General features: G+C 40.1%; 1 protein-coding gene across 1 annotated transcript in view; it reads right to left on the bottom strand.

The window, feature by feature from the left end:
• The window catches only part of HSD17B12 (hydroxysteroid 17-beta dehydrogenase 12), an 84,012-nt gene that overhangs the window by 13,666 nt on the left and 53,786 nt on the right, over positions 1–16,560 (bottom strand). Inside the window, exons 5-7 of the mRNA XM_085062632.1 lie at positions 14,818–14,882; positions 13,761–13,805; positions 3,538–3,572 (exon numbers count right to left, since the gene is read on the bottom strand). Coding sequence (XP_084918758.1) covers positions 3,538–3,572; positions 13,761–13,805; positions 14,818–14,882 — 145 coding nt within the window. The remainder of the gene's footprint in view (positions 1–3,537; positions 3,573–13,760; positions 13,806–14,817; positions 14,883–16,560) is intronic.

Raw genomic sequence — 16,560 nt, forward strand, 5'->3', positions numbered from 1 at the left:
AATACAGAGCAGAAATACTAAGAAGCTGATGATTTAAGAAAGGGGAAGAGAAGAAAAACCCACCCTGATACATTAATTTAGTTATTTAAGACACTATTAAGAGCAGCCATGGTAAGATAATACAAACTGACAAATGAAAAAGATCAACATCTTGATTTATCCTCTCAGAATACAAGATGACATTTATTTAAATGAAAGACTGAAATTTAAATCCAATAAAAGAAAAGTGTTCTTCCCATATTCAAACTAGGGAGTACTTGCCACAAAATTTAACTGAGGACAAAAGTTTAACGGGATTCAAAGAAGGATCAGCACAGATATGGATAACCACGAGCCTCACACTTTTAAAACAAATTGAAGCTTTAGGAGAGAGGCTGGCATTCAGGCTGCAAGCACAGGTCTCGCAGTGTCTGGCTACACTGCAGCTTTCTACCAGGAGTCGTGACCATCACCTAGATGGAGTGAATTATTGATTTGACACAGTAAAGAAAACCCTTTTAGAAACACAAAACATTAATAGCAGCCCCTTGCAGAAGCTCTGTGTATTGGTCTCTTTGAAGCAGTCAGTGCCACTGGGGGTTTTGCTGTTTGTATTTTTGCATTAAAAAAAAAAAAAACCCACAGTCCTAGCCTTAAAAGCTCATAACCTAAAACCTCCACATAAAATGAAATTGAGAAGCATGTGTGTAGGGGGAACATTTTGAATTACTCCTATTACAATTTTGCTTCTTAGAGCAATCGCAGAATAAATGCTTTTAGGGAGGGATCTGAATAATTACTTGAGCATTAGTGTGGCAAAAAGAAATTCTGGGTCCATCTAATTTGACTGCACCATTAATTAAACAAAAGAAAACAAGATGGTCAAGATGAAGAGAGCCAGGCCCACACCCTCACACCTCCCAGTCATTCTACCTTAAGTGGTCCAGCACCAGGGAGGCTATATTTAGCCATCTCCCTGTTGCTGTGGCAACCAGCGCCTGCTCCAGCTGCATGCCAAGTGGAAAGAGCAAGCTTCTTCTGTAATGTAATTATGCACTTGCTACTTCCCTGGCAATAAATACCATAGTTTGGTATTTGTCTAGCAACAGTCAACTGATTTTTGGTGGTGGTGGCTTTTTTTTTTCCCCCAAAGACATCAAGCCTTGATTTTCAGTTCTGTGAGTTTCCCACCTCAGACAGTAGCCTGAGTATTTACACAGGAACTGCTCATTTAAGTGTAATAGGAAGCTTCAGATAATAAATTGTCACTGTAAGTGTTCAGAGCACAGCAGAAAAGCCACAGCAGAGAATCTAAATGCCATTACCAGAAGTGGCATTCATCTAAGGCTGCTGTGTTTATTATAAATAAAAAAGGCACACCAGGATGTAGTTTTATTTTCTCTTATCAGACCTCGATGCAAAGCACGCTGTATTTTTGTATTTATTTTGCAATATATTGCCATAAAACTAACATTCAAATCTGCAAAAGTATGTACTAGAGTGAGCTGCAAGATGCTCCAACATGCTACGTCACATCTATCTACTCAACATGCCCTCCTCCTTGAACAAGTGAGGAATGACAATGAGACTCTTAGTCTAGCCTTATTCTTAGAGCCTGGAGCACTTTTTTCTAGCCTGTGGTCCCATGTGAGAAATATATGGTTGACCTAAAGAGCAGCTGAGTCCAGCTACAATTCATTCATGCCCTTGGATTTGCTAGACATCCATGTCCTCCTGTGGTTACAGACTCCTAATGGTGTTCATGGACTGTGAGCCATGACTGTGCAGGAGTTGGCAGCTTCTGTGCACTGCAAACCCAACCAACTTCACAAAAATCAAACAAAAAATGGAAGCCGTTTCAAATATGTTTCCCTGGGACAGAAACCAAGGCTGTCATCCAAATGGAGCAGTCTTTTGAAGTGGTTCCTTACATACAGGAAAAAGCTCAAGATGTGTACTTTATTTTTCTTTAACCACTATTAACCTTTTATTTTTCAGGGTTCTTGAACACTTATCCTTGGAATTCCTGAGGCAGTCATGCAGTTAGAGAATTAAGAGGACAGGTGATGTGTGCTCAAGGGCAGTCAGAACCAGAAGCCAGCAGGATCCTGGTTTGCTGCCTTTCATTGAAATCAGCTCACTCGGGTAAATGTGTAACAGAAAAACATACATGGGACATTCTATAAGTAGAGTATACATCATTCTGTCCTGAGAAGCTGAAGAGATAAGTCAGCTACGTGGATAGATACAATATTTCTTTAAACAAAGAAGAAACTGAGGCAAGAAACTGTTGATATTTTGTAAGCTCCAAAACCTAATAATGAAACAACATTAAAACCCTTCAAAAGCATAATGGTTTTCGTCATGTTGGCACCTTTAGAGGGCAGTGGTTTCACCAAAAAACCAAGTCCCTTTATCTATCAATAGTACAAGGAGTAGCTTCTGACTTACAAGCCCTGAATATCTATCACCACTGTACTATAATCCTCATCCTCTACTCCAGCTTTATTGGGAAATATTAACACTCCTGCCCCAGAGCTCAGTCTTGGGTCTTTCTTTCTAATTCAAGTCTTTTTACATGAAATAAACTTATTCATATCTCCTGATTGGTTAAGTAAAAATCTAAGCTCACTATCACCCTGATGTGCTAGACACTGACTCCCATACTGTCCACTAGCTCTGATAGTTTGTACCCAGGAAGAAGCTTTGTTCTGAAAGTGAAACATCTGCCATGTATCTGCGCAACACTTCAATAACTGAATTCTGCTCTGCAATGAAGACTCACAGACAGTGGGATGATACAAAATACACCCTTTTTTTCACCATGTTTGCCAGATTTGGAGGCTTGCCCCATATACAGACTCCTCCTGCCGTATTCCTTTGCATGGTTCTACAGTTTTCCCCAGTATTGTGAGCATGGCTCAAGCCTGACCGAACAAGGCAGGGTTAGCACCCCAACAGAGATGGCAAACAGCCAGGAGAGCCAACGGCAGCTGGAAAACAGCCTGAGGGGACTAAATAGAATCTGTGAACCTTTCAATTTCACCTGGGAGCTAGCTGAGAAGTCAGTACACGTCTTCCCTGGCGACAGTGGTGTGTTATTCTAAAGAGCTGGTCTCCAATTCTACTTTTCCAAATGATCACAGACTTTCCTCAATATACCTCCTACTGTATAATGAGAACATATTCTTTGCATCCATTTTACTTACAATGACTTAGAGAAATAGCCTTAAGAAGGTTATTCCCAAGAACTGTAACCACCCCCTCAGAATAGCAGGTTGTTGAGTTAGTGCTGATGAGTCAGATGGGCTTTTTAATTCTGTTCTAAAAGGAATCACCACAACAGTGGAGAAGGGAGAGGAAAAATAAAAAGGGAATCGAGTGGAAAAGGCTTCCACCGTCTGATGATTCATGCACCATCAGCGTGACTCACCCAGCACTACTCTGCCATTAAAACATGGAGACTAGGCTGATTAGTCACAGTAATGAATTTTTCAAGAAAGGATTCTCCCCTATAAATAATGATGACTTTGTCTGGATAGTGTTAGTGTGACTCACCTTTCCAGCATGCCGGGCAGCACCAATCGTGTCATCTGCAAAAGGAAAACATTCGTGATGGCTGAGAATGCAGACACCAGACAGCCAGAGACCGAGGGAAGCCTCCGTTCCTCCCAGAAGCAGCTGCCACCCCCCTCCACCCCAAGCAGGCTCGGGGAAGCAGAGACCATACTTTGCGTAGGCAGTTTATTTTTATTCTACCTGGATAACTTGGCTCTGTCAAGTAGTGTGTGCACTGAATCTGGTGAACCCATCCAGCTAGCAGCACAAGAGTAAATAAAACAAATGTCTTCACCACTCTGCAGCATCCATGGCCTCAAAGAATATTGAAACACTGGAGTACTACAGTACATGTACCATCTTTCTCTTCCCACAAAAAAGACCTCTCTTCCTCACGACAAATTTACCACCTATGCCAAGACTCAGAACATTATCCAACACATTTTAGCTAGGCTTACTGAACTGTTGAGTTTAAGTCAAAAATAAATTATGGAGCAGCAAAAGCACTGGACAGAAGTAGTGAACATAAGTTTCCTACATTATGTTACCTACAGAAAATATTTTAAGACTCCAAAATATTTTTTCTGATTAGACAGATGTTTTCACACCAAAAAAACCTACACCCCCATGAGGAAAGTCACCTAGTAAACCTCCTCACTGCTCTGTAAACTCCTGCCTTCATTGTGACTCTGAGCGATCCATCTAAAAGCAGGCTGAAGGATTCTCCAGAGCAGTAATTCTAAAACAAGCTTCCCAGTTGCAGACAGAGCATCTCTGACAAGGGAAACAAATTAAACATCGATCCAAACTTGGACAAAATATTAATTAGTGTAAAATAGTTAATTTCCCCACTACTAATTACTACCATCCTAAAATACAATTTAAATCCAAAACTTCTGCCTTCATGAAATGGTATCAAAACTCTGCTTGTGCCAAATTCTATCCTGCCCCAACTAACCCTATGAATAACTGTCACTGACACCAAAGACAGATCAGACAAGAAATATAAACTGCTACCACTTTTGACACCTAAAAGGTTTTCCAAGAAGGTTTTTGAGAACTCAGGTGGTGGGTAATGAAATACTAAAACCAGCACACACCAAACAACAATGATACTCCCACTGATCCCAAATTACATTGACAGCTTAAGATAAAATACTGAGTATTTGAATAGTATGGGAAGAAAAACACACACACACAAAAGAAATCAGCATATACAGGCACACAAAACACCTGTAAGCACTTTCATTACAGAGAAACACATTTTACTGTGGGAAGCTAGTCATTTTATTATCACCACTGCATTAGCCCTTACATATGACTCAATCTGGGTTTGAGGTTTTTTTTGTTTGTTTGTTTTCATTTTTGAATTATAAAACATACCCTGTCAGGAATAAAGGAGAAACAACACAAAAGAAAACAATCTCAGTTGATTGCAGCTGACACACAAAGCAAATGGTAGAGAAGGGCTGTGTTTTGCATTTTATTGGCATTTCTCCCTTGGAATAGATTCTGCCATCAGCCACACTGCGTGACATTTTCGATAAGGGACTATACAGGCAGGGGTTGAACAGGCCTTACTTTCATGAAGTCAGCTGTTGACACACTTAGCTGTCAGCACTGCCCCAGAAGTCAAACTAAGTATTCAGAGCTGATAAGCATCACCAAGCTAAACAGATCTGATGCAGCTTCAAAAAAACCCCTAGTATTAAGTTTAAGCATACATGAGCTTTTTCATACACTAATGCTTCAAAAGAGATGTAGAAACAACTATTTATTTTAATCTTAAAGGATAAAGACTGGTTTGGGCTGATTTTAAGACTAGTTCAAGACGGGAAGATCTTTTATCTGACGCAAGTTTTGTGATCTCTTCCACAGATCCCTTGGCTAAAAGCAGCATACTGTTTCTTGCCTCTCAGGACAGTGTAATGCTGCCTGTCATCTCCACAGATTGGCACATGGATGTGGACTGAAATTGCCTTCCCTTAGGCAACCCATAAATGGTCTGAAAATCCAGTACACCATTTCCCACTGTAGTGTAGAGGGAACCCCACGTTTGAAACTTTGTCATAAATCCATACAAATGCATTCATGGTATAAACCCAAATTGCAACCCACCAAGCAGTTTTAACAGTTTATCACAAACCTGCTGGCTACTATTGATATCCAAATGAGAGCACAGAAAAATATGCCACAATAATTGGTGGACTTATATAAAATAAAAAACTATGAAGCCATTGACAGATAAAATACAGCAATAGGTAAACAATTTGGGTAGAAATTGAGAAGTCTCTCACCACCAACTGTGTTAAATGGTTTGTTTCTGAAGTTCAGCTGGACAGGCAATTTTTTTTCCCCTCCACAGAAAAATACTGATAGCAAAACTGGATTTCACAGTCAACATCACTTCCATTTGTTTTATTAAAATTCTTATTTTGAGGGTATTTCAAAATTCTGTGAAATAGGGCAAAAATTTCTATCAGTATTTTCACACCTTGTGATGTGGGGAAAAGAAGACGTTTATGAATATTCAGTATCTTGACGTAAAAATACCATTATTTTTAAAGAGCAAGATAACAGAAGGCAGCTCTCTGAGTCAGTCTCACCTGACCCAGCCAAGTGCATGCTCAAAGAGCACTACTGGAAAAATGCTGGCAGGGTATTCTGCAGCCATACTCAGGTCTAGCAATTTTATACACTGTACACACATGTAACACATTTTCAGCATTAATTAGAATAAAACAGTTAATAGCAGAAATGTAGTTTTACCACTAATAATGGTGTCAGTGGTGTCCACACGTGCTTGCATTGTATGATCCTTATCCAAAATAGCCAAACTGGGTTGTACTCATCCTCAATAGCTGTAATCTCAGGCATGCCATTATGAAAAAGTTCAAAACCAAAACATCTAGAACTGAATAAATATCTCCTAGATAAAGCACCAAAATTTTAGCTAGATTTTATTTAGAGATAGTTCTGTACTGTGTGTATTTCATAAATGGCAAAGCATTAATCAACCTATAGGAATCTGCATGTAGGATGTCAGAGAACTTTACAGTAGTGTTTGTTTTTCTGAAGGCAACCTAATACAGATAGAAGGAAGTGTCAGGAAGCCTAAAGGAGAGGTTGGGAATGAACCTAAAAAGAGTGCCTTCAGCTGGTGATTACTGAACATGGTTAGGTTTCCTTCATATAATCTTTTTTCTGAAGGAACACTACTTTCCACAGAAATATGATTCCTACAGTTGAAAACGGGCATGTTCCCAAGACTCTGAAGACTCAGATAATTCCAGACAAGTAGTTAGGCTATGTGAAAACTGCCAGCTCATCCAAAACAAAGTGGTTTTGCTTTCTGAAAATTTGCATTATAGCAGAGTGAGCATGTGCATCTGAGAAATTTGTTTAAGACAGACCCCTCAACATCAAAAGTTATTAACATTTGGTATTTTATACAGTCTGGCAAAAAGTTATGTTTAGCACACAACCATGAAGCAGTGGTTGTTGCAGTCTATTTGTTTGCTTATTTTACAATTATTTCACATACACACATAATGCTACCATCGAGTTTGGGGCATAGTTCCTTTGGTTTGGAGGGCTGTACTGTTTTTAAGTAAATTTCTTTCATACCTAACCATCCAGATTTCAAGCTCCAGGATGCTCAGGGCAAATTACTAGTTTAAGGCAGAGATTGATTACAGACCATTTCAATAACCTTATAGGCAGCTATGATTTCTTGATGGCCTTTTATCTGCAACTGCACTTATTACACTCCTGGCAAGCACTGGTTGCATTTTCCACTCTTCCTCACCAAACCTGCCTTCTACCTTCTAGTTCTGGACGAAGTAACACCACTTTGAGTCTACCAAAGCAAAGATTCCTACCTGCAACTACAAGAATGCATAGACTTGTAATTAATTTATGATCTAAAGCAGGTGCTACAATTAAAAACTGCTATTAGAGGACTAACAAATAGCTGGAACTTATAACCATGGATTTCCAGTGATTTTTTTTTTCAGAAGAAAACCTCCCATTCTTAGTTATCACTGTGTTGTAGTCTTTTCTCAATCTAATCCAAGCAATAGCTCAGGAGAGCTTTTGGAAAGAATAATTATAACATGAAAAAATCTTAGTATCTTTCAAGTGATGCTCACTCAGACTACTAAAACACAGCAGGAAAAGCTGAGGTAAATATTCAAAAGTCATCCTTCAGACTTTATAGGCCCCACAACTGTTATACAAAGCCAAAAATCTAATACCACAGTTGTATATTTAGGGACAAACTCTTGACTATGTATGCTATGATGTTATGACTGCAAGTCATTCTTTCCACTTTGAAAGGGTATAATGATCTGTAACTAGGGCTATACAAACACAACAAAGGGTGAGACTAGAGAACTTGGACAAGTTTGCGACTGTGTTATGCAGCAAAGAAGCTTCCCTCATTCACAAATCTGGGGTGAAATTTTAACAACTCAGAGCAACAGAACTTTTTAAAGATCAGGAAATCCCTGTGGTGCACCCACTCAGGTACAAAAGTATCACTGCTACTGTAAGACAACTCAGAGTGCCTGGGCAGAGGATTCACACAAGTTCACAAATGCAGTAGCTGTTTAACAAAGTTAACTGGCACCCTCGCCCGCAGACCGTACACTGAACAGCTACGGAACTGTTCTCATGCACTGGTAGTTAAATTGATCATGAGGCATATTCTCAGTATCTATGGAGCTTTTTTAATGTGTCTCTCTTGAAACAGTAACTTCTTCATGCAGCTTGTAGCCCAAGTCAAACAAGAATGATTTTTATTTGTAAAAACTAGCAAGAAAACCTGATGTCACCTCAACTCACACAGTAACCCATGTGGCCATAAGGGAGGCACGGGACATACAAAGGGAGCTATGAAAGTAACAAGCCCTGTTCATTTTCAGTGACTTTCCTCTGAGCAACAGTTTTAAAAGAGAAAGTTTTCCCTATTTAGAGTCACAAACTTTTGGAGTCAAGTTAAAAAGGGAAAGTTCTCAAAATAAGCATATTTTGCCTCTTGCCCATTACACAGGACAAAGACTGCTGAAACAATAAGGCTGAACTTTCTCTTTCCAAGAGGTGAAATGCGTGTTTGTGTCAACCCCAAATCTACAGAAAGCCAGAGAACTCTAGGATTACCTGAATTTCCCCAAGTTACTAGTACTTTGAAGAAAAATCCCCAGTGCTTCTCTGACTATTGTTTAAAAATATTGATCACAGCCACATTTCCCTTGATCCAGTTTTCTGTGTATCACACTCTCAGGTTCAAAGTCACCAAGGTGGGAAACCACAGCATTGAATTCCTCCCTCTGGACCATCTGAATGCTACTCGTGACCATCTTCATAGAACACTTGCTCCTTTTCCAAGCATTGGCAACTGTCCCTCTCTGCTTTAAACCTGTATTATGTACTTGGCTAAATCATCAACCCCCTCTTTGATTATGCCTTTGAATACAAAAGTAAAGAAACCTCTTGACTAGACTGGAATACATAGAGAGAGAGTGATCTCACAAGTCAGTGTTGCCACTGTCCTCAGAATTATATTCCACTTACTGTGACCCCACAGCAAACACGAAAATTCACATAGGGTTCAGCAGGGGACAAGGAACTACCGCCTGATTTCTGGTAAGGCACCTTTACAGATGTGGTATTAGGCTGCACTAGCCCATCTGAACACTCACTGGAGACAGAGAGAGAGAGATGTCATTTCCTACTGTCTTTCAGGATTGCTGCTCCCCAGGCTTTAATTCTTTCTACACACAGGTCTAGAAAAGAATATTTCCCCTCTTTCTCAAATACACTAACTTTTGCTCCTCCTTTCAATTTTATATTGGTTGTCGGTTTTGTTGTTTCTTTCCTGAACTCACAGTTTCAGAATTTGTGGTAGTTATTTCCATGTCCTGCCTGGGATACACAACCTGGTGTAACTCACTTCTCACTCCTCCTCCATTAGGAGGGCAGCTGACACCAGATCTCTCAGTTCAACACTAAGTATTTATGTATTTTGAAGTCTTGAGAAAATTAAAAGTGTCTCAAATATGACCACAAAAATCCTTGATGTTGTAAGGCCTATTAGCCTTTTGTATTGACAGTCAGTCATGAGTAAAACATGAGTAAAGTCATCAACATGAAGACTGCCACCGACACAAGGGATGTGCATGTACATAATTTACTCTCCCCCTTTCTCTGTTAATGCCAATTTCCAAGCGAAGCCTGGCCTGTAAGCCTAAAATTTGCATTCCCCCACAATGTAATAGCCTGCAAACCAATTCAGCTCCTGGCTTAATCAACCGCTAAGCCAGCACTCCCTCAGCTATTTAGTCCTGCTCCTTTTTCAAGAGAACACAAGTTTATGCCTCACTCCCAATGCAGTTAGCATACTGCGATGCTGCAAAGGAAATAACAAACTTGTGGTTCCTTCCACAACAAGTAACTCCTGCAACTTTCAAAGGAGAAACAAGGGATCCTTGAAGTAGTTGAAGCTGTTCTCTGTGCTCATTACCTGCCCACTTCTTCCACTGGACAGCAATTCTAGCACCCTTGGCTTTCAGGACATTAAACCAATAGCCAAATCAAGTTTGTTTTCCCAAGTGAAACTAAAGGCTGTATAATACAAAGATGTATTGACTCAAGAGGATAAAGTTAATACAAAGGAACTATGGTTAGAACTATACAGAACAACATTAATTTTGATTTCTCAACACTTGCCAGTTATTGAAAAACCCAGGGATTTTTATGCGGTATTTCACTGAACGCCACTAATATTTTGACTCAGAATGCAACGAGTTATCTAAAAGTTGTAATACAAACCCACACTAACTGAACTGCTACCAACAATCATTAAAGTTCTGCTATTTAAATCCCTCCAGAAGCTTAAGATGAGATTATGACAAGAACCATGAAACTACACATACTACCTCATCTTCTTCCTCATTCAGTTTGTCAATTCAGTCCTTGTATATGACTGTAGGAAGTCTCAAGCTCTCATGAGAAAACACCACAAATGAAAAATCTTCATCCTATTTATGGCCTCATGACCCATAACACTTCTTTTTTTGTATATTAGATGAAGACCAGAGTAACTCCTGCACTGCACATCACCATAAAAATGTGATATTGCCCAGACTGCTTAAAAAACATCTACTGTGGCTGGGGAACAGGGTGGTATTTTGTAAATTTTTTTAACCTGTATTTTAAAAGACATGAGATCTCCAACATATTTTAAGCAGTTCTACATGGCTTATCTTCAGTGATGTACAGGGTGCTTTCAAGGTACATCACTGTACATCAAGGGACATCACAATAATCAACACTTCATGCCAGACTGAGTGAACCCCAAAATTGCATGACTGCATCGTTCATAGGTGATCTAACCCAACAGTGCTCTAAGGATATGATGGGGGCAGGCAGCATGCAACAGGATTTGGGAAAGATATGTGTTTTAAAAGCTCTGACAGAAACAAGTTCTCAAACACCTGCCAAAATTCCATAACATTAGATACTTTACAGCCGGGAAAAATATTGAACAGCAGTACCAACTAGGCTGAAAATTTGTCCTGTGAGGTGAAGATGTAGTCTTATCTCTCAGTGTATCCCTTCTAATATCCTGCATATGCCTTAGGAAATCCAATGAGCTGACCACTGAAGAAAAAGATGGATCAAAAAGTAAAACAATGAGCAATTGCCTATACTTGTGGCAACAAAACAGACTTCAACATTTCTGCAGAATCAATCTGTGCTAAATATCTTTACTTTCCTACATCAAGTCTAAGGAGTTTCAGCCAGAACTGGAGTTACTTGACGCACACCAGAAGAGCTGTCCAACAAGTGCTACTGATGGCACATGGTGCAGGTTACTGAGAGGACAGGGGATATCATTGTCTTTTAGGCAGGGAGAAAGTTTAGTCCAAAGGCAAGAAAGTGGATGATAATGCTCTAGAATTTAACAGTACATCTCTGCCATGGATCTGGAGATGCTATGGGCAGAGCCTGAATGGGTAGTAACAAAACCTTCTCTGCCTCTCCTGTACTTTCACATTTCAGCAGACCTTCAGCTCCTTGCTTAAGACCTTTCTGCTCTCTTCCATCACAAACTTCATGTTTTCAGTCAGACGAGAAGAGAGAATATGATTGTTTTTAAAAAAACCCACATATATGTAAGAAATGGTATCAACCTCAAAAACTGAACTAAATATTCACAGGATTACATCCTAAAAATCTAAGTGAAAAGATAAACAGACTATTCCTCAATTATTTTTTTCATATCATGATTCTCTAGTTCTATGGGTTCTCCTGAAAAAGTGTCTTACAGATGGCACACATCTCTAATGTGCTCTTCTCCCCAGAACAGTAAGCATCTGGCATGCCTACTGTTTAATTACACAACAGACCCATCAGGAGAAAACATTTTCAAGCTTGGAATCTTATGCTCAAACTCTGAATAAATCCAGTAGCAGGAGTTGTTTGTAGTCAAGAAAAAAGTTTTCAAACAGTAGGAAAAACACTATTAACACACAGCAAGCAGATCCTCAGTAAGTTTCTATATGTGCAACAATAGCCATTTTAGAATGTGAAGAGGTTGAGAAGATGCAAATTTTACAAGAAACTGTATGACAATTTTGTTAGATTGTTGATGAATACTGACACTACAACTGAAGCATTACTTCATTCTGGAAAACTATACAGTCTGTGTGGATCTCTGGAACTTTAAGCATATGTTGAGTTAAACTGTTATTCTACCCTACCATCTTCAGAAATATATACTGAAGTAGTTTATCTGTAACTTTTCTACTCTAACAAAATGCTCCCAGGAAGACTTACACCCCAAATTCTTTTATCACTGAATAGTGCACTCCCTCTGCTGGTACAGCACAGACCTCACACCTCAGCAGAAGAGGTCTGTGCACAACACTTCTTCAGATGTACACCTGATGCAGCTCTGCTAACATAAGTAACTTGTATAAGAGAAACTTTCCATAAGATAAACTCTCAAAGGTGCCCATTAATAACTGACTTCTCTGATGAAATCTTGCAGGGGGACAAGAAGACACCACGAGCCACAATCCTTCTCAGTCAACTAGAAAATCTATACTTGTCAGGCTCACGGTCATTTTCCAGGAGAAAGGTTTCTGAAGACTCACTGTTATAGCATTTCTAACTTTACAACAGGTAGTTCTGAGATGTCAAATAAAATAGACACAAAAGTAAGAGCTTGCAGCAGTAAGCTAACATTACCAACTCCCATTCAGTCATGCAATGGCTGCATTTTCACTGCTTGTGTTTTAATTAAGTGTGAGAATCTTATTAAAGCATTGTTTTAGGAGATGCTGTGCCTCCTCACATGGAAACAAAACAGAGTTTAGCCTCCCCAAAAGCACTGTACTGAATTTAGTACTTGACCTAATCAGAACAGCTGCAAAAAAGTCCAGTCTTTCAAGCTAGCTTTGAAACATTTAATATTTTAGCTTTGAGGCAAAAGATTAACACTCAGCTAACAGAGATACACTGTTATGCATAAGAAGTTTAGCAGTGAATAGTCACAAGGAGTTTCATCAGCACACACTGGTAACACACTAACCAAGTCCCTGCGACACATAAGCAGCTATGCCCTCTGTCCTTTTTAAGCTTCGACATACTAGGATGAAAATCTTATTTTTGAATGGGCCTCATGTTAATAAGCAAGAGAACAGCCATATGTTCTAGCCTGAAGCCATGTTGATTTCTTCTCAATAAAACCTTAAGTTTAAATATCAAAAAGTGAAGGTAACTTCTGAAGTAAAGTTAACGCATGCTTCCGTGAGTTTGGTTTTCCTTCTTGCTCATATATTTTGCAGAAAATATTTAAGTGCCTTCTCACTACAGTGTACAAAAACCTTAGGCATGCAGAGGTAAGGACTGCCCACTCCAAGAAACACAGATGCAGGGGGAGAAGAATGAACCATTTACAAGAAGGACTGGAAGAACAATCATGAAGAAGCTTTAAGTACTTGTTTACTTACCTTGCTCCTTCAAATAGCTAATAGGGATCTTTGTAAAACATTACATTTCACACAACAATCAGAGCAGTCTAATATGACAACCAGAACCTCTGGGTGTCTCCAAGATGAAAAGTGAACCTGTGGTCTAGCAGGTCAAAGTAATTCCCTCCAACAGCTGAATCTTGTTTTCTGGTTTTGAACTATCAAGAAGTGCTGGTAACCTACCTTACAAACAGACATGATGTTAATGTTGATCATTTTGTCGATCATCTGCAAGAAAACAAAGTTTTGGGGTTAACTCATTTTAAGTTATTTGAGCAGTACTTATAAGTTCTCTGGGTCTAAGTGCTGGGATAAATTATCTACCTTTTCTCCTTGCCTTCCTGTGTAAGTATCAGGAACAGTGATGGGCTTTCAAAGCAAAGTCTGTGAATTGCTCTTGGTCAGGTTTCATCTCTGGTTAGACTCCCACTAATCCAGAACCACACAGGTGTATCACATTGATACACTATTTCCTAATGCTATTTGCAATACTTATGAACTTTAATATATTCTTACCTTTTAGACATGTTTCAAAATTAAGTACCATATTTTATTCTTTGCCATTTTGTAACAGTGTTTTAGTGACTTAAATTTTATTCAGCAGGTTAAAAACTGGGATGTTTTTCTAGTTGTTGCTAAACATTATGAAGCTTATTTGAAAATGAACCAAACACTGGATATATTTAGCAATACTTAAGCAGAAATCACAAAACCACAGCAAACCCAGTGAGCTACAGGGGTTTTGGAAACAAAATCATGTGCCAGTGAAACTGTTCACAATCAGAGTTTTCAATGTATCCAATACAACCAAGATAGTCCCTACATTGTAAATTGTCTAAAACGACATGTAAAGACATTTTAGACATGTAAATTGTCTAAAATGGTCATATTAAAGTTTTGTAAGTGTTATGGGATATGCAGCTTCCAGCCATGAAATTGCTTGCTCCCCTTCAGTCACATAAGAAGCATCCCCAGCACGAACTAAAGCAGCTCACGAACAATAGCCAGATGACACCATGGACAGGAGCAGAAGCAGGGAAGAGTATATAAAGAACAGCACCAAAATGTGAGACTTCCATCATCAGCATTTTGTTATGCTGCTTATGTAAATCTCCAAGCTTTTCAACACTTAATTCTAATCAGAAAACCTCATTATGTGAGTTCCTTAACCAAACCTAAACACTTCTGCAGTATCTGCTAACCACAGTAACACACTAGAAGGTGCCACAAAAGCACTTACCTTCTCCAGGTCTGGAATATCTATGAAATATTCAGGGTAACCATACGACATTCCCACATTGTTGACTGAAAGAAAAGCATGAGTTAGATCACTTGGATATTCCCTGATTAATGACAGTTTTCAAGCAATACTCTTAAAATGTTGCATTTAAGACATTCTAACTGCTTTGGCCAAGTTTCCTCAACTGCAAACACCCCCGCGCACCCGCAGTGGAATGCCGGAGCGCACGGAGAGGCTATTTGAATGTGTTAGTGTTCATTCTCCCATTGTTTACAAGCCGTATTTAGCACCTCGCACCCGCGCCCCACAGCGCGGAGGGCAGGACACTGCCACCAAGGGGGTGTGGAGGCAGAGAGCCGCTGCCGGCGCCTGGCGGGACAGCAGGTGAAGTTGTTTCACAGATTTTCCCGATAAATCCATCCGTCAAGCCAAAGCGGAGCCAAGCCGCACTGCCCCGCGGCGGGCGCAGTGCGCGGCGCGGCCGGCAGGTGGCAGCAGAGGCCAGCGGGCGAGCCCCGCGTCCCCCGCCCCGAGCGCCGCGCCCGCGGGAGGAGAGCCGCCGCCGCCGGGGAGCGCGCTGCGCGCCGCCGCATCTCCGCCCCGCACGGAGATTCCCCGCGGAAACACTCCTCCCCGCCACTCCGCACCTGCTCCGAGCGACTGAAACCTCCGAGATAGTGGGGGGTTTTGTTGGGTTTTTTTTTATTATTTTTCAATACTTCTCACTCGCACGATTTTATTCTCGGAGGTGAAACCAATACCTGCTGTCTAAATCCCAGCCCCAACAGGAGAAAACTTGTAATTCTGCTGGAAAACAGTGCTGCTCTGCAGCTTCCAACTCCGTAGAGCACACTGATATGGAGACAAAAAGCAGCAACCAAAAGGGATCTCTGCTTCCTAAGTATCTGTTGTTCATCTTAGGCAAGTGAATCGCGTGACATGTGGTTGCTGTGGCAACATTTTACATTTATATAGTGTCTTACACCCCAGAGATTCCCAAAGTGCTGTGTATACTCGGCAGCACTGAGCACCTCCAGGCAGGAGTCTGTACGGGGAGGAGAAACGTCGTCAAAAGGCACCGATGCCTTTTTCAAAAAATAAAATAAAATAGCCCCTCCACCTGTGCCAAAAGCTATCGTTTTAAGATCCAGCCTGAAAGATAATTTAAGTATCAATAGGGATGCAGGATGTGCAAGAAACAGGAGGAAGAGATTCTGGCAAAGTGCGCCAACTTCATTCGGAATTCCCTCAAGCTCTTTTAGTCTAGATCTTAGTGTATTTATGGAAGTTCATTAGTCATGCTGTGTGTTTCAAATTTTTAACTTTTAGATAACCTTTAAAAATTGAGGTGAGGAATTGAGGGGAATAGGGAGTTGGCAAATTCCCAGCAGGCATTTTGCTATATTTAGAAAGAGTGAGAAATTTCAAAGAGTAAGAAGATCCAGTCTTGCTACTGCCAGAGTGAACCAAATTTATTTTTCTTTTCATCCAAAAATAAACTATTTCTTGTTCCATCTCTCTGGAAAGGATTTTGGCTATGAATGGTGGCAGGGTTATGGGACTAACCTTGGTAATTCTCTCCAAATTTAGAACATTTATATGATTCATGCTACAGAGACAGTCACATGAAATTCACACCCCTTACTGCAGACTTGGTCCCAGATATGCACCCTTCCACTCTCTGCAATCATCTCTGCTGCAAATTTGTAACAGACCATTAAAAAAATCAAGTTTTGGGTTATA

This window comes from Lichenostomus cassidix, chromosome 5 (genome assembly GCF_008360975.1).
Source record: "Lichenostomus cassidix isolate B80296 chromosome 5, HeHo_3.0, whole genome shotgun sequence".
Classification (NCBI taxonomy): Eukaryota; Metazoa; Chordata; class Aves; order Passeriformes; family Meliphagidae; genus Lichenostomus; species Lichenostomus cassidix.